General features: G+C 35.5%; 1 protein-coding gene across 3 annotated transcripts in view; it reads right to left on the reverse strand.

The window, feature by feature from the left end:
* The window catches only part of THOC2 (THO complex 2), a 109,947-nt gene that overhangs the window by 26,135 nt on the left and 60,637 nt on the right, over positions 1-23,175 (reverse strand). For all 3 annotated transcript variants that reach the window (XR_003899841.1, XR_003899842.1, XM_024195480.3), the window contains 18 exons: positions 22,324-22,365; positions 19,870-20,000; positions 19,660-19,761; positions 16,477-16,561; positions 15,293-15,386; positions 14,551-14,631; positions 14,218-14,314; positions 11,547-11,664; positions 11,176-11,355; positions 9,862-10,026; positions 8,381-8,656; positions 7,109-7,250; positions 4,574-4,731; positions 3,322-3,450; positions 1,868-1,999; positions 1,595-1,779; positions 671-855; positions 239-341 (listed from right to left, as the gene is read on the reverse strand). Coding sequence is in view for 1 of the 3 variants with exons in the window: in XM_024195480.3 (XP_024051248.1) it covers positions 239-341; positions 671-855; positions 1,595-1,779; positions 1,868-1,999; positions 3,322-3,450; positions 4,574-4,731; positions 7,109-7,250; positions 8,381-8,656; positions 9,862-10,026; positions 11,176-11,355; positions 11,547-11,664; positions 14,218-14,314; positions 14,551-14,631; positions 15,293-15,386; positions 16,477-16,561; positions 19,660-19,761; positions 19,870-20,000; positions 22,324-22,365 (2,405 nt within the window). In the remaining 2 variants the exon portion in view is untranslated. The remainder of the gene's footprint in view (positions 1-238; positions 342-670; positions 856-1,594; positions 1,780-1,867; positions 2,000-3,321; positions 3,451-4,573; positions 4,732-7,108; positions 7,251-8,380; positions 8,657-9,861; positions 10,027-11,175; positions 11,356-11,546; positions 11,665-14,217; positions 14,315-14,550; positions 14,632-15,292; positions 15,387-16,476; positions 16,562-19,659; positions 19,762-19,869; positions 20,001-22,323; positions 22,366-23,175) is intronic.

Raw genomic sequence — 23,175 nt, forward strand, 5'->3', positions numbered from 1 at the left:
TTAGTATAGTTTCGTTGCATAATTTGGGAGAAAAGCATTTCATTTATCAGTCTTCACTTACAATTCCTTTATCTAATGGATCAAAAGGACATAATTTGCAGATTTCTACTGCACAAAGTAGAGAAGATCATTTTCACCTCTTGCTAAAAAAACCCCTTCAGAATAGATAGGTCACTTTCAAATGTAATTTCATTATTCTGCAGTCAGACAATGATGAACTGAAGAATAGATTTCTCACCTGTTAGAAGCACTGTTTCCATTGCTTGTCGTCACTTTTGGTGTTGCATTGGCAGCTTTATTAATAACTTTCACAGCACCCTGAGTTTTCTCCTTTAGTTTGTCTATTGAAAAAGATGCTAAACTTAATTTACTGAGTTAGTACTTTGGTTCAATGCTATAGCGATCACTTGAACACACAATACTTCAAAATTCATTTAAAATTAGGCTTAATTTATTGACAGCTAAATTGATCAATATGTATTTGCCAATAATGAAGGATTAACAATATAAGCAGCAAACAATATTTAAAAAAAAAAAAACAACAACACATGTAATGGACCCTGTTAGTTTTACAATTTGAAGGTTAAACCACACAATCCTAAAAGTCAATTTAAAAAAAGGGTCAGAATTATAGCATTAAAAGAATTCTCTTTTAAAGTGGATGGCTTACCAGTCTCCTCAGCAGTGCTTTCTTCCAGTTTAGCTGCATTTATTGTGAGTGATGCAGGCAGCCCAGCACCACCTGGTCCATTTTGCACTGTTGCAGCTACAGCATTCCTGGCAGGTGGGTCTTTGTGGTGGAATTCATTTTCTGGTACCATGTAAGGCTTTCTACTTTTCAATTGCCCAGAATAGCTGAAAGTCGCACAGTGTGTTAAATATGCACAAACATAAAGCAAAATATAAACATGGGTTACTGTTTAAAAAGATTAATTGAGTAGTTTGCGAATTATTTAGCACTTCTTTGAAAATGATCTGCAGTATTCTCTCTTTCTCCTTCTATTACTACCATCGGTTCTTTAAAGAACCTGACCCTCCAAACCTCTGCCATCTAAAAACCTTCAAAGAAATAAGCCAGTGATTTTGTGTTACACTAATAGTTCTGAAGCTTTGCTAAATCAATGACAGTGATGAAATAAAATACCTTCCCAGCAGCCAAGACAAACATGGATAATTTTGCATTCACCACATCATGAAAAAACCACCATAATTAAACAGCGAAAAGTATTGTTTAATTCAACCTTCTAGAACTGCACATGCCTAGACTGAGTAATTGTGTAATCTTATAGCTATAACCCCTGTCTTTCCTTGTTTTACCCTCCTTCCAGCTACTTATTACCATCACTGGTCCTGTTTAAAATTATAAGCTCTTTAGGGCAGGGATTGTTACTTTCTTTTGTCCTGCGGAGAACCTAGCACACTTCATCATCCAGTACAAACCAGGAGCCTCAACTCACACCAGCCTCAAAACATAGGATTGCAAGATCTTCCAAGATACAGCAAAAGCCAAATGTGTCAAGACTGGAAGAGTTCCGAGCCTTTGGAATCCTTTCATCGTCCATTTAAATCTCTTTTTAAAGTAAGTTGTTGTTACCCCATAGCTAACGCATATAGATCAGGTCTCTTCTCTTTCTCTTCCTGACAGATCTTATGTACTCTTCTTTCCAAGGCCTGCCCCAGGTTCAGAACTTTTGGATACCATGGAAGGATTTTGGTCAGCACAATCAGGATATTTCTGATATGTGTATATTCGCCTGTTTCAAGGCAGTGTACAGAAGCCTAGAATACAAGGTATAAAATACAATCAAAGTAGTTCTCATTAATACTTGAAAAAGTGGGTCATATCAACTTAACATCCTTTATTTACCTTAGTTAATTTATAGTGCCATTTGTGTACCACATGTCGAAAGTTCTCATAATCTAACTGATCAGCTTTGTTCCCACCATCAAATCCAGTTGCCCGTAATATGGTAAGGAAGCCTGGATAGTTGCCACATTCCTACATGTATGTAAAAAGAAAAAAAAAAGTTAACCTTATTCAGGCAGCGGATTAAAATAATTTAACTTTTGCTGATGTTTTAACATAACTGAAGAACACTGCTTTCATTAACTCTGGTATATGCAAAGTTTAAAACATTCACATTTAGCAACATTTATACAGGTATATCTGCCACATTCCTAAAATAACTTACGTATATCAAAACAGTTACTTACCTGTACTGTTACCATTGTTCATCAACATGTTCCAACATGTCCCTTCTAGCCCTATGGTTCTATAATTCTATGTGGGTGCAGATGTGTATTTCACTCAGGTGTGCACACGCAATGCACAGAAGCCAGTTAACTGTGTTTAGCAGAACTTGTTGGGACAGCACATGCACAACCACATGTCTCCTCATGGCCCCTCCCAAGGCTATTTCAGAGTGGTGCTATCCAGACCCACCTCAGTTCCTATGAACCAGAATCTATGTCTGATGACGCCGACGCAGAGGGGATGGAGGGAGAGTCATGGAACACATCTGCACCCACATCTTGAAGAACAAGTTACAGTACAAGTAAAGTAACAGATTTTTCTTCTTCAAGTGGTTGCAGACTTGTATTCCCCTCAGAGTATACCTACACAGCAATTAGACACCAGCGGCTGGCCCATGCTAGCGTTCACGGGGCTCAGGCTGCAGGACTGTTTCACTGCTATGTAGACTTCTGGGCTCAGGCTGGATCCCAGGCTCTAGGACCCTGCAGAATGGGAAGTCCAGAGCTCAGGCTCCAGCCCAAGCCCAGGAGGTCGTTACAATTTAGTGCAATACATATCTGCAACCATTTGTGGAAGAAATGCCTGCTTTTGGGAGAGGGGAAGAGAGGTGTGCGCATCTCTCTCCTTTATTCCATTTTAACTAGCTTCTGACAGAGCTATCAAGCAAGTTTCATCATTCTCACATGTTATCTTCATGACTGCGTGTGGTTAATCCAAGATATATTTACCTTCTAATCCATATGCAGTTTTCAAAGAACTTAAACTTTGATAAGTTAAACCTCCTACAACTCAACTTACACATAGACGGATGAAAAGTATGATTCATTAAGCAGAAGTGTTCAAAATGTATGCACGAATTCCTTTCCCATCACAGAAATCCTGCCTTCAAGTATCAGCAAAGTTTTATAATGCATGAAGTTTAAAATTAGAAAACTAGAGAAACAATCATACTTCATGTTTTTACTGCATTAATACTTTTACAGCAACCACTTTTATTGGGCCAGGCTTACCAGTAGTAATGATATGATTATTCATAAAACAGACTACAATTTAACAGCTTTACATACCTTTTCATATATGTTTCTATCACTGTGCCACCTAGTAACAGTCTCTAGCATACAGCACAGAAACCTGCCGTATCTACTAGCTTCATTTTCAGTGCAACTTGCTACTGTATAGATTATATCTGAGAAAACCTGTAAAGAACAGAAACAATAGTCAAGCTATGTAATATGAAATCAAAATTATTTTAAAAAAATCAAACCCAACTGCTTTAGTTTTCATAGTTCATGTTCATACGGTTACTAGTGTTACTAGAATACAAAGAACTAATTCCACCTTGAACTCTGAACTCCCCTTCTTTTCTTATCAGTTATTACCTTAACTCCTAACTCATCTCATTGAGCTTGGGCAATAGACATATGTAAACTGTTGCTGACTGTATAAACAAAATGTAGTTCTACTCTGAGTATTACAGAATAAAGGCATTGTGGACATGCTTACTATCTATCCATGACTCTATATTGAACACATTAAGTTTACAAGTAGATGGGTTTTCTAACTGTAAGGCCTTCAAACTCTACCTTGGATCTGAAAGTCAAGCAGGGTTTTTGACTCTTGCTTATATATAGTTTCCCACAAGGTAAATTATGCCCTCGGTGACACTTTTGTGACACCAATGCCTTCATCAGAGCTGCACGGGTAATGAATTGGCTGGATAATAGGAGCTTAGTAAATAATATTGTTGTGATCTGTGCTCTCTCTGTGAGGGCTGATGGACTGAATCGATCAAGGTGATTATCTTTGCCTTGTATATCACTACCATGTATATAGAGCAATGCAATATTGGGCAGGCAAGGTGGAGGATGACACCTTGGCTCAGCAAAGATGGAACATGCTTTCTGGGGCTTAGGGACAAGAACAAAGGGAAAGGGAAGGTTTGCAGGAAAAACCTTTAGGAGTACATAACTGAAAAGATATGTTCCTTGAATTTTAACTTGTATGTTGTCTATTTCTTTTTATCTGATCTTTTTTGATGGTAAGCTCTTCAGGGCAGGTACAGATGGTTTCCTATGTTTGTACAGTGCTTAGCTCAATGGGATCCCAGTCTTGAAGGGGACCCTTTAAGTGCTATGGTAATAATGATAATTGCAGATTTTGAAATGGGAATATATCCAGAGATTCTGTTGATGCACAAGTGTCTTTTCACATGGAAAAAGGATGCAACAAATAGTAATCTTTCAAAAACTGGGTTTTAATAGACTTGTAATATTCACTTAAAAGAAAACAACACAGCTCCAACACATTCCGGTTACTTACTCTATCATAACAGAGAAGTGTGGAAAAATTGGGTGTTTTCTGTTGATGCACCAGTTCTACGAAGTGAGCACAGTAAACAGCATCGATTGCAGAAAAAATGCAGCGAGGAAATATACACAACTGTAGAAATTTTGTGATAGTCTCATTTTTGGTTGATTCTTCAAAAACAAAGAAATAGAAACATCAAAGAAGATGTTTTATGGCAACATCAATTGTACATAATACAGCTAACATTCAAACAAAACCCACAAAATTAACTCACACACACTTCAGAAATATATTGTGTATTATAACATACACCTCTACCCCGATATAACGCGACCCGATATAACACGCATTTGAATATAACACGGTAAAGCAGTGCTCGGGGGGCGGGGGTGGGCTGCGCACTCTGGCGGATCAAAGCAAGTTCGATATAACGCAGTTTCACCTATAACGTGGTAAGATTTTTTGGCTCCCGAGGACAGCATTATATCGGGGTAGAGGTGTATTTTAACATCCCAAATTTCCTTTCAAACTACTCTAGGGAAAACTCTCAAACCAGATAGATAATCCCTATTAAGATGCCAAGAAAACTAACAGATAAAATGTATTCGTTAACCATGCATATTTTTCTCCATTATATACAATGGACTAGATCTGACTCAGATCCACCTCACACTGATTTGTTCTAGTGACTGGAAGACACAATGCAGATGATCAGATTTAGTGAAGAAAGTGAAGAAAAAAGGATTAAAAAGCAAAGATAGTTCATCAGAAAATATAAGTTGACTCTCTTTTGGGGGATAACGTTTAATTTCCATTTGCTATGTTACTACTTAGTACCATCATATGTTCTGTAGTATTTTGTAAAATAAAGTCTTGGTAATTACAATATTTCACTAGGACACCTGTTATTAATTCTTTGCTAAGGGGTATGAAATCGCCAGCATGTTGTTTCTTTTTTAAAATAATTATCAAAATTTGTGCATTAGTAACAATATTTATTTTTATTAATAATTTTAGCGCCTTTCGCTAGCTACGTGTGCTTTTACAAACATTATACATAGTACAATAAAAATACTGTCCACACAATCAGAACCTAAAGTAGTTCAGATATGTGAAACTTGACTGATTCTATGATGCTATAGCAGAGGAAAAGAAGTCTCTCTAGCTCCTGCATAGCCATGGCATTAGACCTCAAAAATATTTCATGTGGCCATTAGCTTGACAGAACACTTCCACTCCCAGTGCTCTTCTTAGGTCATTTGTTAATCAAGGTGACATACGGGAACAAAGCTATGAGAGAGAGCTACTTAAGGGCCTCTAAATTGAAGGCAGAGGACAAAAGATTATAAAGTTCTACAGGTCACCAATCAGCTCAACACTATTCTCCCTCAAAGCCCTATAGAAGCTCACTATCTCCATTAATCTCTAAGGGTCAACCATCAAAATGAGTTCATCTTGCTGGGCAAGGTATATCCCAACCTCAAATCAGAGGAGGTAACTATCCGTCCATTAGAGGGAAGAAATCACCACCTCCCAAACTCCAAATCCAACTCACTCATCAGAGCCATGACAACTGCAGGATGATCACAAGCTGGAAGTCTCACCAGGATTTTTGTGAGCCAGTGAGAAAACCTGTACACCACTACTACCCCATTCTTAACTATTCTGGGGCCTCTCACACAAAATGGAAACACTCCCTGAGATGTAACTTTGGGGACAGAGACCACCTGTCTGATGAAAAAAGCACAGCTAATACTATCTCCCCAATCTCCCTTGCTTCATGCACACTATATATGCAGCTGGAGACAACTTCGCCAACACTGGTCCTGCTTGTAACCCAACCATGTCTCAGTTATACATACAAAATGGAAGCCTCATCCTTGATTAGCTCATGGAAAATAACCACTTTACTGACCACCAATTTTACATTTCACAGTTAAAACAAGAACTGGATGCCTGTCCACTGACAGAATTGCTACAGGACACAACTAATGGAAGCAACTAAATTCACTGGCCAAATTAACGAAGCATTACAATAAATTACTTTTAACTGGCCAAATCTGACTGAATTTTTTAAATAACTGTATCAGTTCTGCACCAGCTTAGGTCAATGCCATGTACACAACACTAAAATCCTTCAAAAATATGGGCCTGGTGAAAAACGGTACTTCCTCAATTAGAATGAATTTGAACTCAAGGCACAGGACTCATGCAAGCACCTGAATAAGTCCTTAATAACAACCTTACATAGGACTTAAGTAGCGCCTAGGGCATTGTGCACTGAAAAGATTTTTGCCCTAACTTAACTGTCCAGTAAATTAAGCATTTACCAAGTGTCACTGTAAAAGCTGACACACTGCCTAGAATTTGAAATAAAACACAACACTGAAATTAAAGTTGACTTATCTTGATAATATATGTCAATAACCGATTTTAAAACAAATGATTACAGTGCTAGTATAACAAGAGTCAAGTGAGCAGAACTTTGTAATTTAGATATAGAAAGTGCAGTGACTGTGGAAAACAGCCAAAGTTTCTCATACTTACTTGCCAGAAGCCAGTTATCCTTTTCCAGTTTCAGTCTCTGTAGAACTCTCTGCACATGCTCCAACTGCTTTTTCTCCTCTTCAAGAAGCTTGTCCTGAAGGGCCGTACAACGTTCTTTTTCTTTTTTCTTTTTATTTGGAGGCTACAAATGTCAATGCATTTCACTTTAATATTTATCATCCCCTACTATATGCAAAAAACAAGGATTGAAGATTTGGTTTACCGCAAACAAGTTTCAAATAAATATTCATCTAAAACAATAAAATAAAGTGTTGCTCTGGCAGTCTTTCCACCCCCACTATACCCTGCTTTAATTATCTGATCATTCACCTAATTTTAACCACAATATTCATAGATGGAGATCTTAAGTGAGCCTCTAAACTGAAGACAAATGTCAAACTTTATTTTCGTAATCAGAGAGCAGTTCCGCAGTCCTTACTCAGTGAAGTCATCAAGTGTTCAAACCAAGTAAGGGCTGTAGGTTCTCTTATGGTAAAATTCGTTTTACTAGACTTGAACCTTCACCTGCAAATATTTACGTGATAATGTTCATTGTAAAGAAGGAGTACAAAAGATAGATATCTGCTTTACTGAATTAGATAAATTAGTAGTTAAATGTCTGAGTGTTTAATTGCTGCAAAAGTAGTTTATTGTGGTATGCTGCTAAAACATCATTTTTGTTCAACAAAATATAGTCCAGCTATACCAGTGGTTCTCAAACTTTTCTACTGGTGACCCCTTTCACACAGCAAGCCTCTGAGTGCGACCCCCCCCCTTATAAATTAAAAACACTTTTAAAGATATTTAACACCATTATAAATACTGGAGGCAAAGCAGGGTTTAGGGTGGAGGTTGACAGCTCGCGACCCCCCCATATAATAACCTCGTGACCCCCGACCCCCAGTTTGAGAACCCCTGAGCTACACCATGTAGGAAAAACAAGATTTTCTGTATTGAAATACTTATAGCAAAAATAAACAGCATTTGATACGTACTGTATTTCCTGCAACAATTTGTACCTTGTTACCACAGGCACAAAATCAAAAAGAGAACCTCTACTAAACACAACTTTGACATTTTGAAAAATTCTAGTATGAAATGGTACCAGTACATAAAACTGACATTTTATATTGTTCAGAACAGTGATTACAACTATCTTTAATGTAAGATTTCATTGGATGTCATGTTTAGAGATATTTATGTTTCAATTTGAACATTAAAGTAAATTTTAAATATTCAACTATTTTAAAAGGTTTGCAAGCACAAACATACCATTTCCTGATTGTCATCTATAGCTTTCATCTGGACTTTAAGTTTATTGACTTCTCTGTCATAGCTATTATGTGGAACAGCAAGGTCATACATTGTCAAAGACCAAAATGTAGCATAGAACTGAGGACTGATGTCATCCCAAACTTTAGGAAGGTGCAAGGAGATCACAGCATCATGAACAGGAGCCATCACTAGCTCGCATGACGTGATGTACTTGTGAACCTTGTGCTGCTGTTTGTTTCCCTTCTCAGCTTTTTTAAGTTCATCATATTTTGACTAAAGATTAAAAAGAAAAATATTTGTGATTTGCATTGTTTTTACATATCTAATCATTGTTTCCTACTCAATGTCATTTATCATTCAAAGAAAAACTCTATCAAATGTATAGATATAGATTTACGCCCTCCCCCATTCCAATTTTATATTATATATATATATATATATAAACCAAACATTAAAGAAATGCCCGTGAAACTTTGAACATTTCTATGGTGGTGAATGGCTCTGATTTTGCACCATCAAGGCTGCCATCTTCTCTGATGAAGAACCTCTCTGACCCATTTATTTCCATATGGAATCTCCCTGCTCTCAGTTCCTGTATGCTGGTATCTGGGAGGAGCAATTGCAGGGAAAGTCCTGCTCAATCCCTGCAGCCCAGGGATGAAACATGTGCAATGTAGACAGCATGTAGGAGCTATGAAGGGGTGGAGTATACTCAGCGCAGATGGACTCTTCAGCAAATTTAGCTGCCAAACTCTAACAAGTCTCTATTCAATATGTGCAAACTGTAGTTTTTTAAGAGTCTCATACTCAGCCAAGTGTGAGTAAATTTTCACAGGTACGCCAAAGGCACATCTGTGACCGCAGGATGACTCCCTTGCAAAAACTCCCTGGCTCCACAGCATGCAAGCACAAGAGCTTCTTTACAAAACAGCTCTAAGAATTTCTTTAACATGTGAAAAACATATTCCCTATTGTCATTCTCAGAAAATAATTTTAGCGGAAATCTTCAGGAAAAAAAACCAGGTTTACGCAGACTCCTGGCATAGATAACCTCATCCTTAATTGTTTAAGTTTGGCAAATTATAAGCAACTAAGAACAGGATCTTGCAATGGAAAGTGTTGGGCAAACTTAAGTATAAGCATAGCTACCCACACCACTATCATGCACTTCCACTGCACAGAGGTATTTGGTGGTTCATAGTTGTGTTTTTACAGTTGGGAATGCTGAGGCACAGAGAGGTTAAGTGACTTGTCCAAGGTTACAAAGAAATGTTTGTGGCAGAAATAGACACAGAACCCAGGTCTCATGCCCTCTAAATAAACATTCCTTCCCAACTCTACAGGCAAACTGTAGCTCCCAAATTACACGCAATTGTCAGTAAGAACATAACAGAGGTGTACAAAATGTAGCTGGAGTTCAGTGATAACTGGTAACACTAAAGCACTAGAGAGTAGACAAAAAGAATGCTTTTACTTACTGAAATATGATGTGCATACATAGGCCTGGAAAGGAAAAATGCAGCATCATGGGGTGTGTGAAACTCATTACAGAGAACGTCAATAGAAGGCACTCGCTTAATGTAATCCTCTGTGCTTAGATTGGATGCTAAAAATCCACCAAACTGTACCAGAGTATCATGGCACTGAATTGAAACAGAGAAAGAATTAGAGGAAAATTTACGGGTTTTTGTGGGGGAAAAACTAGGCAGGTTTAACAAATATCAACCTTTTTAAGGCAAATACATATATAGGTAACAAGCCACTAGTCACTTTCCTGAAAGGTACACTTTAAACTACAGCTAAAAACATAATATGCTAATTCTTTCCATACTACATGCTGTTTATGAAAACTAATCCAGCCCCATGTTCTGCAACTAAATATATTCGCCACAAAAATGTATTCAATTCTAAAAGTATTCTGCCCAGTTAAGATTCAACATTCTGCTTTCTAAATGTTTTTGAACCCTTTATTGTGGCCCTTGAGGATTTTAGAAAAACTGCTAAAATTAGGAGAATATTTGAAAATAATTTGCAAATTATAACTAAATTAAGATTTTAACTTATTTCAATATTTTTTTTTTTTTTTTTTTTTTGTTTTCATGTCAGCACAGACATTTCAAATATAAGAAAGAAAGAAAGAAAGAAAGAAAGAAAGACACCAGAGCAAATCAAAGTCTAAGTTTCACATAGAACCATGACATTTTATATCATGATACATTTTTTTGAAACCTCCAGTGCTCTTTGTTGAAAATACAATATTGCATGGAGATCCAGCATTGAGGATGACCCACAGAAAGAGCAAGCCTACAGAACTTGATTATTTTTGTGCACTGGCTGTTGTAGCTGAGCCTATGGCCAACAGAAGGTCTTGCTTACCCATGGACAAAAGCTCCATTTAAGATACTTTAATGAGGTCACAGGAAAAAAAGAAAAATCTAACCTCACACACCTGAGAGCTTCCAATACAGATTCTAAATTAATTTAGTGCCACTTGCACCTGTCAGCACAGAGGCCCAAAATGAGAAATACTGAATGACAGGTAAGATACCACTGACTTCTAAAAATCAGAAACAGGAAGGCTTTGTGAAGATAAAGCAAGAAAATGTTGAAAAAGCCCTTAAAATTAAATTTCTTGAGAACCAGATCAGATAAACAGGTAACCTGGCCTAACCCTATTTTGACAGTAAAAACTGTGCTATGCAGTATTTATATCAAATAAGCAGGCTAAACTTAACTGAAGAATTAAAAATCTTTTTATTTTAAAATGTAAACATGTAATTGTTTCTACTTGCCTGATCGTACAGCTTCCCCACCAGCTTCAAATGTTTCTCCCCTCCCTCCTGAAAGATCACACCATTTCGCTGTTGAGCCATAAGCAGGCACAGTGGAAGGGCCAGATCATGGTCAAGCAATGCATCTTTTAATCTCTGAGAAGATTTTTTAGTGTTTCTGATCTGGCCAAAATATCCACCCTGTCCAGAAAGGCAAGAAAACCAGAAGTTAAGGTATTCCAATTTAAGAAATATCACTTTATTATAGAAAATAGACAAATAGTAAATAGATATAGTATCAGCTTATGACTTATGACAGTATAAGTAATCCATCAACGTTTGCCCAATTTCTTGAACTTCAATAAATCCAGTAAATTAATCTGCACTCCCACCTCAGCTTTTAGCTGTTCTCCACCAGTCATGGCTTCTAGCTGCTCCATTGTCATCTCTTCTGTTATTTCTATTCCAGCCATTTTTTGTACCACCTCTTTTAAAATGAGCAAGTCAAAGCTGCATGGAAGAAAAATAAAAACTACATAAAAATGAAATACTATGAGCAACAGAAATGGTTACTTACAATAGCTAATACAAAATAAAACCATTGTGTGTTAAAATTGCTGTAGTGAAACGAGACCAAAACACAAACACAACATTCCTTTTCACAAGGTAATTAAGGTTCAGGAACACTGCTAAATGCTGAAAGAAAAATGTTTTTGAAAATTTACAGGTAGTAGTAAAAGTGATATGCCTCCAATGGACCAAGACCAGGGCCACAGGGTTCTGCGGGAGAGAAATATTGGGATCCAAGCCTGCAAACAGTAACAGGTACAGTGCCACTTATTTACAATACCAACAAATTGATTACAAAAAACTACAGCCGTTTCCTTTGTATTTCTTATCTTTACATGCATTTCATGTATATATCAACCAAACCAGATAAAAAAAAACTATTAATGAGAAATCCTCAGATAATTGCTTTTAATTAAATAATTGTTTTTAAAGAAGATTCAGTGTACACAGTGAGAGTTTAATGACAGAAACCTAAAGTGAATGTAGCGATCTCACCTTGACCTATTAAACGTGTGTCTGACTTGTAAAGTGCAGAAGATATGAAAAGCCACAATGGCCACCTCCTCAAGAAATATCTAACTTTGCTTGATATGTTCAACTCACAAGAAAGGGCAGCAAATTATAATGATAGATCACATCTCTGCCTTTTACTAAACAACTAAACATATACAACTGTTTATAAAGCTCTTTTACCATAATTTCTCACTCAAAACTCTAACATCTAAAACATCACAAAACATTTCTGGCTACAGAATTTAAAATAAACTGCAGCCAGTAGGAATTCTTATTGCAGGCTTGTTCCAAATGTCTAGTACCATCCATAACCATCGAGGTCAGAAATTCATTCTAGTTATCAAATGTGTTTTGCTGTTGATTTCAGTAACCAAGAAAATGTCATACATCAGAACAGCCATACTGGGGCAGACCAAAGGTCCTTCTAGCCCAGCATCCTGTCTTCCAACAGTGGCCAATGCCAGGTGCCCCAGAGGGAATGAACAGAACAGGTAATCATCAAGTGAACCATCCCGTTGCCCATTCCCAGCTTCTGGCAAACAGAGGCTAGGGACACCATCCCTGCCTACCCTGGCTAAGTTATGGAAGAGAGTGAGTGGATAGAGACCTTGGTTTTAGGTGATAATGTTCACTATCTCCATTTTACAGATGGGGAAACTGAGGCACAGAGCAGGAAAGTGACTTGCCTGAGGTCACCCAGCAGTCCACTGGCAGAGCCAGACTTAGAACCCAGGCCTCCTGGATCCCAATCTCATGCTCTATCCACTACACCACTTGGACTATTACTATCTGTCATGTAGTTACTATACGTTTTAATGAAAGTCCACAAGTAGTAATATGAACACCCTAAACAACCTTTCTAAAATAGGGAAGTATAGTTTTCTTTCACCATCCCCGAATACTGCATTGTATGTTAAGTTATTTAATAAGTTAACAGCATTTATAAGATATTTGCACAATATTGAGGTAGGATGGGAAAAGTTATTTACCTTACTTTCTGTAGTTAAGTGGTGACTGTACCATTACCAGAGTACATAATAAGGTGGGAATTGGTACGCACATGTGAAACAAGGCTGTCTGTGTTGAGGGGAAGGAAGAGACTGCATTTTTCAACTCCCCGAGCCCTAAAACTATGTGCTGAAGTGCCCCTATTTTACTGCTGGTGCAGGGATTGTGTTTTCTTTTCTCTTTTTAACCAAAAATGCAAGATCTTAACAATTTCAAATAAATTAGTAGCTCACTATTAGCATTCATAAATTTTCTTTCACCAAATTTTAAGAAAAAAGAGTTCATAATACAGGAATATATTATAAATCCATACTTACCAAATATGACAAAACTACCCATTAAACAATAAAAAACAGGAAAAGAAACAAGGTGCACTAAGCAGTGGAGGGGGAAAGAAGAAAGGATTCAGGCTGTAAAGTTTGTTTACAACTGAAACTTTCGAAAAAAGGATACCATCAGTGCTGACAAGCTGGAGATCCAAAGAGCAACTGGACAGCAAGTAACTGTATAGTCATTAAATATATTACATTGTTTAAATATTCAACGTAAAAAAAAATGAAAATTTTAAAGACATTTTTGCAGACAAGATATTGGGAACAACAATAAGAGAAACTATAAGGATTACCTTTCTTGAATACTAATAGTTGTAGATACATTTTTCTAAATTAAGTATACTTGTATATACTATAAGTATTCCAGTGATTCAGGCTCAACCAGAGGTTCTAGTACTGCAGTGCATGAAAGACGACAAACACTGACTCAAAAGAACATGCCATAACCATACATACTAAAGGAAAATATTACAGCTATATGTTCTCTTTCCCTGGTACTTTAAGCTCTCTAACTTTCTGACGGGTATTCAAGTATAGCTTTACTATTACCAGCACTTTTGCATTAGCAAAAGGCAGTTGTCAAACGACTAGTAAATTTTAAAACAGAGGGTGTTATACAAATTAAATAGGTCAGACTTGCCTTTTTCCAGCCTTTAGTTGGTTTGCTACATACTGCAGTAGACCAGCAAGTTCAATCGGATATTTTCGGAAAACTGCACCACAAAAACTAGCTAGACCTAAAGTAGATGGAGAGGGAGAAATAGTTGTGACTGAAAGTTATGCATCATCTATTTCAACATAAGATTACTATCCTCTGCATTTACTCAGCTATGCATTGCTAACAATCCTACTTAATATTTTCTATTGCCTTTACTTCCCATATTGATTTTTCCTTTGAAAAATAAATTGATAAAGTAACAGTTGTGATAAATACCTGAAACACTAATTTATTAAATAAAACAAAAATACTAACTCTGCAGCCAGCTAGAAATTGTAGTGTCATCATGTTTCATTCTCTCCTTCTCGGGATTTGCCAGAGCTTCAATGATGCAGTCTTTTACAAAGTTAAAGAATATATATTTTTCCCCAGTAACTTTGAAATAAGCATTAATAATAATGATTAACAATAATACTGTACCTCTTTAAATTGCTTTACAATTATTTAAACCAAAGATATCCCTATAAGGTAAATAAGTTATCTCCATTTGAGTTGCCATCAGCCACGTACAATTGTCCCTTCAACTGCAAAAATTCTAATATGCAAACACTATACCTGAATAGTTAGAAAGCATCATCCTAAAACATGATATATACTAAGAGATTAGGGTCGCTGAAGACAATTACAGCTGAAAAATAACCATAAAAAATTATAAAGACACAAAAAAACAAAAAAACAAAAAAAAAAAAAATAATTACCACCTCATCATTTAGGAAGCATGGGAATCCTACAAGGGCAGATGTTAATTAAAATAGTAAAATAGCTCTGGAAAAGGAGCATTTTCATACAATGTCAGGAAGTGGGAAAGGCTGGAAAGTGGAAAAGGCTAGTTCCCCAGCGTAGGAGCTACCACAGCAAGACCTTGAGACCTAACAGAAAGGTGGATAGCAAAGTACAGCTACAACATGAAACAACACCTAGTGATGGGCAGATGGGCAATCAAGGATTAAGATACAAGGCATACAATTAGCACATGTATTTTACACATAAAGGATACATGCCAAGACGTCATAGTTCAGTGAAGTGAGGTATTTCAATGAATCAACAACTGGTGTAATTAAATTATCATACTTTTGTATTTGTGACAAAATCTGAAAACAACAAAAATGAAAAAGATAAGATTTAGTCAGCCAAACTAAGACAGTGCTACATTCCCTTCATCTCATGTAAACCTAGAAATTCCTAGATCATTACCTACTATAGTAAATAGGCTAATATGGTCAACATTTATACCTATGTTTTAAAAATATAAAACAAAGAAAACCCATTTCAACAAAATGTTTCAGTTGCTTCTGTAGCAAAAGGTAATCTCATTTGATTTCTGTGGCGCGCGCACACGCACACACAAAAAACAGTAGTGCAACTGATCACGTAAAAATATTTCCATATTAGCAATTTCTTTAAAATGAGTGATAGTGTTAGCCTTCAGACCAACAGAAAACATAATCCCAAAAAAGTTTCTGCTCTTGTATATATATTTTCCTAAATGTTAATACAAATAAATAACACTCCATCCTCAAAAAAACTAAACATCATTAATAAGAATTGCTGCCACTGATTGTCATACTGAAAGCTAACAAAGAGGAAAAATGAAAAGTTTGCTTTACTTCTTGTTTTCAACCACTTAAGATTTTACTACAAGAAATTAAAATAGAAACCAAAATGAACAAGTAAAAAAAAGATGCAATAGTTGATTGACATCACACGGTTATTGTTATTAAGCTGAAGTAGCACAATGATATACATTTTAAAAAGTGACTAGTGATTGAGCGCCTCAATTTTTGAGTGCCCTACACATGACACGTTATAGGGATCTGACTTTCAGAGGGTAAGTGATCAGGACTTGTTGAAAATTGGGCCTCTCTCAATTTGTCTACCCAAAATTATTAGTCACTTTTGCAAATCTCAGTGTATATTTTTACATTTCTACTGAATTACCATGTTTTTAAAACCTATCATAAATCAAGAATAATAGAATTAGCACTTTTCTCCAATTTACTAAAATACATGCACAAAATATGCAATCCATCCTCCCCTTAAATATATATGCCTAGGGTTCATTCTGTAACACTTCCTCACACGAGCCCCAATGACTTAAAATGGGACTGTTCACATTAGAAAGGAAAGGACAGATTAGGTCCACACATACATACTTAAACATATTCATATCACATCACATACATAATCAAATAAAATTGTTGGATTGCTATGGCTTAGCTTCCCAATTTGTCTTCCAGAAGGCTTCACATTTTCCTTAGTTAGACGCCTGTAAAAGAAGAGATACTTTATGTCAATTAACTCCTTCACAGGATGTTAGGGTGACCAGATGTCCCGATTTTATAGGGACAGTCCCAATTTTGGGGTCTTTTTCTTATATAGGCTCCTATTACCCCCCACCCACTGTCCCGATTTTTCACTTTGCTGTCTGGTCACCCTACAGGGTATTAGTAATTTTACTATTCTCTCTCACAAATGTACATCTTATTCCTAAGCACACCTTTACCAATTAGATAGCCTAAATCCTTTTTTTTTTTTTTTTATAGGAAATAGTTGACAAAAATGCTCAGAATATTGGTAATGGAAATTCATCTATAGGCTTCCAATCTGAGTCTAGCATAAATTGCAAAAATCTAGACACTATTCCATTGCCTACACATAAGAGCTGGCAATCTCAACACAGTGTCTAGTGGACAACCGGCACTAACTGATGTACTTCTAAGTAGACTAGGCAAAAGGACTAGGGACTGAATTACCCTTAGTCCCTACGGTGTACAGGCCACAGGACAATGTAAAAGTCCCCCAACTGCCAAAGACTTGTATCTGCCCCATAGATAAAATACCAATCGCATTGATATCTTCCACAAGCACAGAGCTCTTATATTAGGAAAAATTAACTTATGCTATCCTCATTCCTGTAAATCTAATTTTTTTTAAATACCTAATTAACTGTCAGTTAAATAATTAATTAATTTTATTATCCTCAGTTAACAGAAGAAACATTGTTGGGATTTCAGAATTTTTCACTTTCAGAATATTTGATAATGAAGCTGCAAGCTTAACACTGAAATGTAAGACTAAGTAATTTTTTCATAGAAATATAAAAGGAGAAGGGTGGTACTTCAGCAATTTTACACATGTATTGGTGTCATTTCTGCTTCAGGGATCATAGCACTACATTACTGCAGCATTGCAGTCTCTAGTAATTTCTCAAGGACTTCACTGCTTTGAAAGCCAAATCAGCAGCAGAACTGAGTTAATTCAAACTGCCCTAAAGAAAAGGAAGAATAGGTATTTAATGCTAATATTTCTTGCTGTGTTTTGAAATGATTTATTTTGTTCTCTTCAAAACTGCCTTTATCGAAAACATTTATCATTAAGGGTATAATCAAAATAAAGTATGACTATGTGAAAATTCAAGTGAACAGTTGAAGTTATTTAAGGAGGAAAAACACAAACTTGTGTCTCAGTTTTTCTATCAACCGTGCATTGAAAAAAATGTGGTTTCCTTAGGATTAATGCTACCAGTAAGCCTGAATTCAGTTAGTTATACAGTATTGGCTAAAAATGTCTTGTTATTCTTCTTGCTGTACTTCATATCCTAAAGTATGAATATAATGTATACTTGATTAAACTGTATTTAAAACTTCAATATCTAATATACTGAGTTTAGAGTTTATCATAATTTGAAGTGTACCTTCTAATTATTCTAAAATATGTATGAAAACATAGTGCCAACTGTCCAGTGGTTAGGGCGCTAGTCTGTGAGTTAGGAGACTGTATTCAATTCCCTGCTTTACCACAGACTTCCCATGTGACCTTGGGCAAGTCACTTGATCTCTGCGCCTCAGTTCCCCATCAATAAAATGGGATAATAGCACTTCCATACATCAAAGGGATGTTGTGAGGATAAATACACTGATGATTGTGAGGTGCTGAGATAATATGGTAATGGGAGGCCACATAAATAAAGATAAAGATAAACAGAATGTACTGAGTGCATTGCCAACTGCAATGTCAATAATGTATACAGTATTCCTCACTTCTCTATCAAAACTGCTATGCAAAACTGAACAGTTTGCCTTGTTTCACCCCAATGGCTGCTTTGAAAGCAGTGCCTGTCTGCATTGAGTTAAATTGGCAAAAGCAGATTGGGATACTTTAGCACTGTATATACACATCTTTTAATGTTTGTATTTTTTGGTTCCTCCTCACACTCATGTTTTGACTTCCTCACTGTCACTTGAAAAATTTTGTTATTAAGTTGTATACTAAATCACTTGATCACAAAAACAACATGTTTCTTCTGTATGTGGGAAAAGTGCATGTTCATGGGTATTTCTGCAGAAACACAGTGATATCTGGTAGCCAGTGAGAGCACATGATCGGTATTAACATGGTTATAAATATGTAATACTTCCTACTTTTTCTTATATGGTAACAATGTTAAGGAAACATCCAAATCTACTGTGTGGGAGGAAAATGGTGAGGGACTACGGCCTGTGTTACACAGGAGATCTGACTAGTTGATCATAATGGTTCCTTCTGGCCTTAAAATCTGCAAATCAAAAATTTATGAATCTATGAAGTGATTTTGTCTTGCATGTGGGAAGAGTTCTAATCACATGATAACCACGTTACCATAGCATGGGTAAAACCACATGGGTTCAGTTCACACATGCAACAACAAAAGGATTTAACATGAATCCCTGACATAGTAGATAGAGTTGCAAAGAGGGACTCCAAATGCACATACTGTAAGTTTCGACCACACATAATTTTTCAACTTAAAATTAACTCCATGTGTGTGGATGATGACAAACATCACCATTTGAGTTTGGCCTGGGAGAAAATACACCACACAAGAAGGAAAACCCATAGAATGGAAATTATGAAGTACGGCTGTCTACAGGGAAGGATTTGGGAGATTCTAGGAGATCCTCCCAGCAATCAAGATAGCCTGCATTACAATGCATTGTTTCTAAAGAAAAATTTTGCAGAAAACAGAGAGCTCTTAAAGTGATTCTGTGCAAGAAATGTCCCATAGAAGATATTAATATAAGTTAATTTCACTTGGCATAGTCTTGACAAAAATGAAAAAAAAACTTTGCTGAACATTAATTTGACAAAACAATCAGTCTGACATTATTTATTCATTGAAGTTTCAGTGAATCACAAAACATTAATTTTCAGAGACTCCCTGTTCATAAGGCATTTAATGACTCAAGTACTCTGTAAACAGGAATCATCTTTGTCAAGTATTAACGCTGGCAGGATTCACTGTGACACCTACATGAAACAGCTGAAAGTTACTTCTAAAATCTCATTAACTTTTAACTGCAAAATATGAAATCCAGCATAACTTACTTCATGATATATTTGGCTCTGTCTATAGTTTGAGCTTTAACTTTCACTAGAAGTGGGTGACTGTTGTATGTTTCATTCTTCCATTGTCCATAGAGACGATAGCTTGGAATGATAAGAATGGGAGAAAGAAAAAGGAGCATCATTCCATCTGAAAATTTAAAAAAAATGACTTGCCATATGTGAAATAAAAATTTATTCTATGCTACTCACCGATACTGGTATGGAAAAGTTTTGAACATTCCCCAGAGTTCCTCGGACATGCACGCATTGCAGTCCATTAAAGTAAGAGATGGGAGCAAAACTTGGTCGGTAATATTTAACAAACAGCTAAACAAAATCTCCTGAGATAAAACACAAAAAAACATAGCACAAAATAACCTATTAGTATGAGACAAGTTCAAAAAAGTTACTGTCAATGTGAAGTTATTTATCTTGATTAACTAATAAAATATCTTTAAGGTTTATGCCCCATGATATACCTGTGGCTTCCTATTTATATGGAAAAACATCTACCTTACAAAATCTGGTTTTAAGCAGAAATATTTTGTTAGATACTCATAACCACTGTTCTAAATGAATTAGCCATATAGTGTTGAGGGAAGTGGTAGAAAAAGTCAGTGGTTTACATTCATAATTCCAAAACAACAAATTGATAAAATTCCAACTAATGCGATAAGTCACTTTTTTATTTTGATATCAAGTGGTATGAGAGAGTAATTTTTACAATTGTTTTAAAAAGTAATTTTTAAACCAATAGAAAGGTGTCCTATACTACATTATGACTGTCTTTATGGACAACTTGCCATTTGAAATCTCGTCAATTTTCAAAATGTGAATATTTTCAGTTATTACACCTGCTCCTGAAACCTCCCTGCCAATTTGTACTTTCACAATCACATTTCCACCTTTTTAAAAAAATAAATTAAAAAAAAATTATTTTCCCTTTTACTGTGGTTAATACCCATACGAACAGGGATATAGCAAAAATAATAATAATAATAATTAAAAATAGAAAAGTATTTTCTCTATTTCTGTTAGTTACGGTTAGGCTTGGCAGAACTAGATTTTTGTTTACATATTTCAATTGATAATATTTTTTATTTTTAAGCATTTTTTCAATTTTTATCAATTTAAATTTTTAGTTACAGAAAATTATGGGGGGAATTAAGTTAATAAAAAGGTCAGACAATTTAACGACAATAGATGTCGAGAGTCAAAAAATTAAAGCTTTATAACCATTAAAACACAAATGATCAACATCACGTATCAGAAGATAGAAAGTAAACATCCTTAAATTCTAATAAATTCTCAAGCAGCAGTTTTCTTACTTTGTCTATCTGTAAATTGTGGTTATCATCAATGGAAATATTTTTCTTTGGTTTGTACATATACAGTGAAATAGACGTTCACTGATAAAAATCTAATCTTTCCAAACCTAGTTATGGTAATCTTAGGCATTGCATGTAGCAACAGTGGTACAACCGTCTCATAAAACTACTATTTTTAATGTGACATTGTATCTTTAAGCAAAGGGCCTAACTTAAAATGCTACAATACAACTCTTAATATAAGCTGAGTGCCTCAGGAAAATCTAAAACTACTTTGACCAGACTATACAATTACCAGAAACACAGGTTTTTTCCAACACTTTTGGGCAGCACTGTGCAAACATTTTCCTGTTCTGATACCTCAGAAAGTCACAAAACTGTGGTATGTGAAATACGGGAGAAATAGGATGCTGTAGGAAACTGAACTGCTTCAATAACAGACCTTTTACAGGTGAATTCCTATGCTTGCTGAGAAACTGGATCTCACAGGAGTATCACTGAGTCAAGTGGCAAATTAATTTCCTGGGATTAGCTGATTATACTTTAATAGTAACTAGCCATCTAACTATAAAATATCTCCACAATTTCTGCTCCAATTACTGTTTTTACTGTTTTCCTTGATCTTCCTACACTTTTCCCAGACAAAATCAGCAAGAGACAGAATACAGTCAATAGATATATAATATAAAATAATAGCAGCCCAGCAGGAAGAATATCAGACTGAATATGCAGAAACTGGAAGGAAGAGAGCCAATTGGAGGAAGACAAGATCCTTTTCATGATTGTTTATAAGCAGGAAGCAGCCAATAAGGAGACGAATCCATTGTTTGAATTTGGTGAAGACAACCACAGATTTATAGCTTATAAGACAAAAAAAAAAAAAAGTATGATTGTTCTGACATAAGTGAGCCATAAAAATCCCAAAACCACTGTAACTCTAAGCCAATTTTCATCCTACAATAAAACACAGTTTATACAGAGAGGAAAAAGTTTGTTGACAATAAATATTTTGTCTAATTATAATTCATAATTAGATATGAGATTTCTTCTCGCAGACCAGAAAGAGCAGAATCAAGCATACTCCTGAGAAGCTGAAATCCTTGAACAAGCAAGTAGACTATCTTCTGACAAGAAAGAAGAGTGGGTTGCAACTATGTGAAGTTTTCACTTGCTGCCTTTTTTTTTTTTTTTTTTTAAGATGTTTTAAAAAATAAAAGCACTGCATAGGCACAAACATTAGGAAGTTTTTCATTTAAAATTGTATGACATTACTAGTGAATGAAAAGAGGTTATTTGTAAAAGAAATATTATAGTAATTTCCAGGACCAAAACTCACCATTTTCTCTTTATCCTCTTGTTTATTTCCATCAGATTGAAACTACAAAAAAGACATTCATATTAATTGTAGAATTATATGACTGTTAAATTAGTCTATTACTACTGAATAGGTATAATTTTAAATCAAAGTTACTTCAGAAAAATCTATATCTAATGGACTGCCCACAAATGGTATAATACTCCCAATTTGTAGCACCGAAGTTTCATCTTAATATCTGTATCTTTTTAGCTGTATACAGTATGAGACTATTAATCATATACAAATGCATTGTTGCATATATAGAGTAACAATTCAAATATTTGTTTTGAATGTAATATTTTTCACACAACATTTGTAATGCCTAAATGAAGATTCAGCTACTCATTATTATGTACCTTAAGATTTTTCCTTTAAACAATTTTCATTTTAAAGTTCTTTTGAAAAAAATTGAAATTGTAGTGGAAAATGTCACAACGTATCAATACTTTCATTACTTAAACCAGAAATGAAAGCAGACATTTTAAATTATTCTTAAGCATTTTATGTTAACTGAAGGGTTCTAGATTCATTTTTATTTGATTTTGCTTAAGTTCAAGAATGAAATATTAGCTCCATGAAGTTAATGGCACAACTCCAACTAACTTCAATGGGGCCAAAATTTCACCCCAAAGCTTTTAAAAGAAGATTTAGTCAATATCAGGAATAGTCCCCAAAATCAATACATCCTTTTCAACATTAGTTTTTGCTAATATATTGCTAGGGAACTAACACACAGCAAAATTTCAATAACTGAGATATTCAGCTCTGTCATCTAGAGGTTACACATTTCAAACTATCTGAAGAATTTAAAAACTGTTTATAATTTTAGGA

The sequence above is a fragment of the Terrapene carolina genome, unplaced genomic scaffold (genome assembly GCF_002925995.2).
Source record: "Terrapene carolina triunguis isolate 2854851 unplaced genomic scaffold, T_m_triunguis-2.0 Scaffold131, whole genome shotgun sequence".
Lineage (NCBI taxonomy): Eukaryota > Metazoa > Chordata > Testudines > Emydidae > Terrapene > Terrapene triunguis.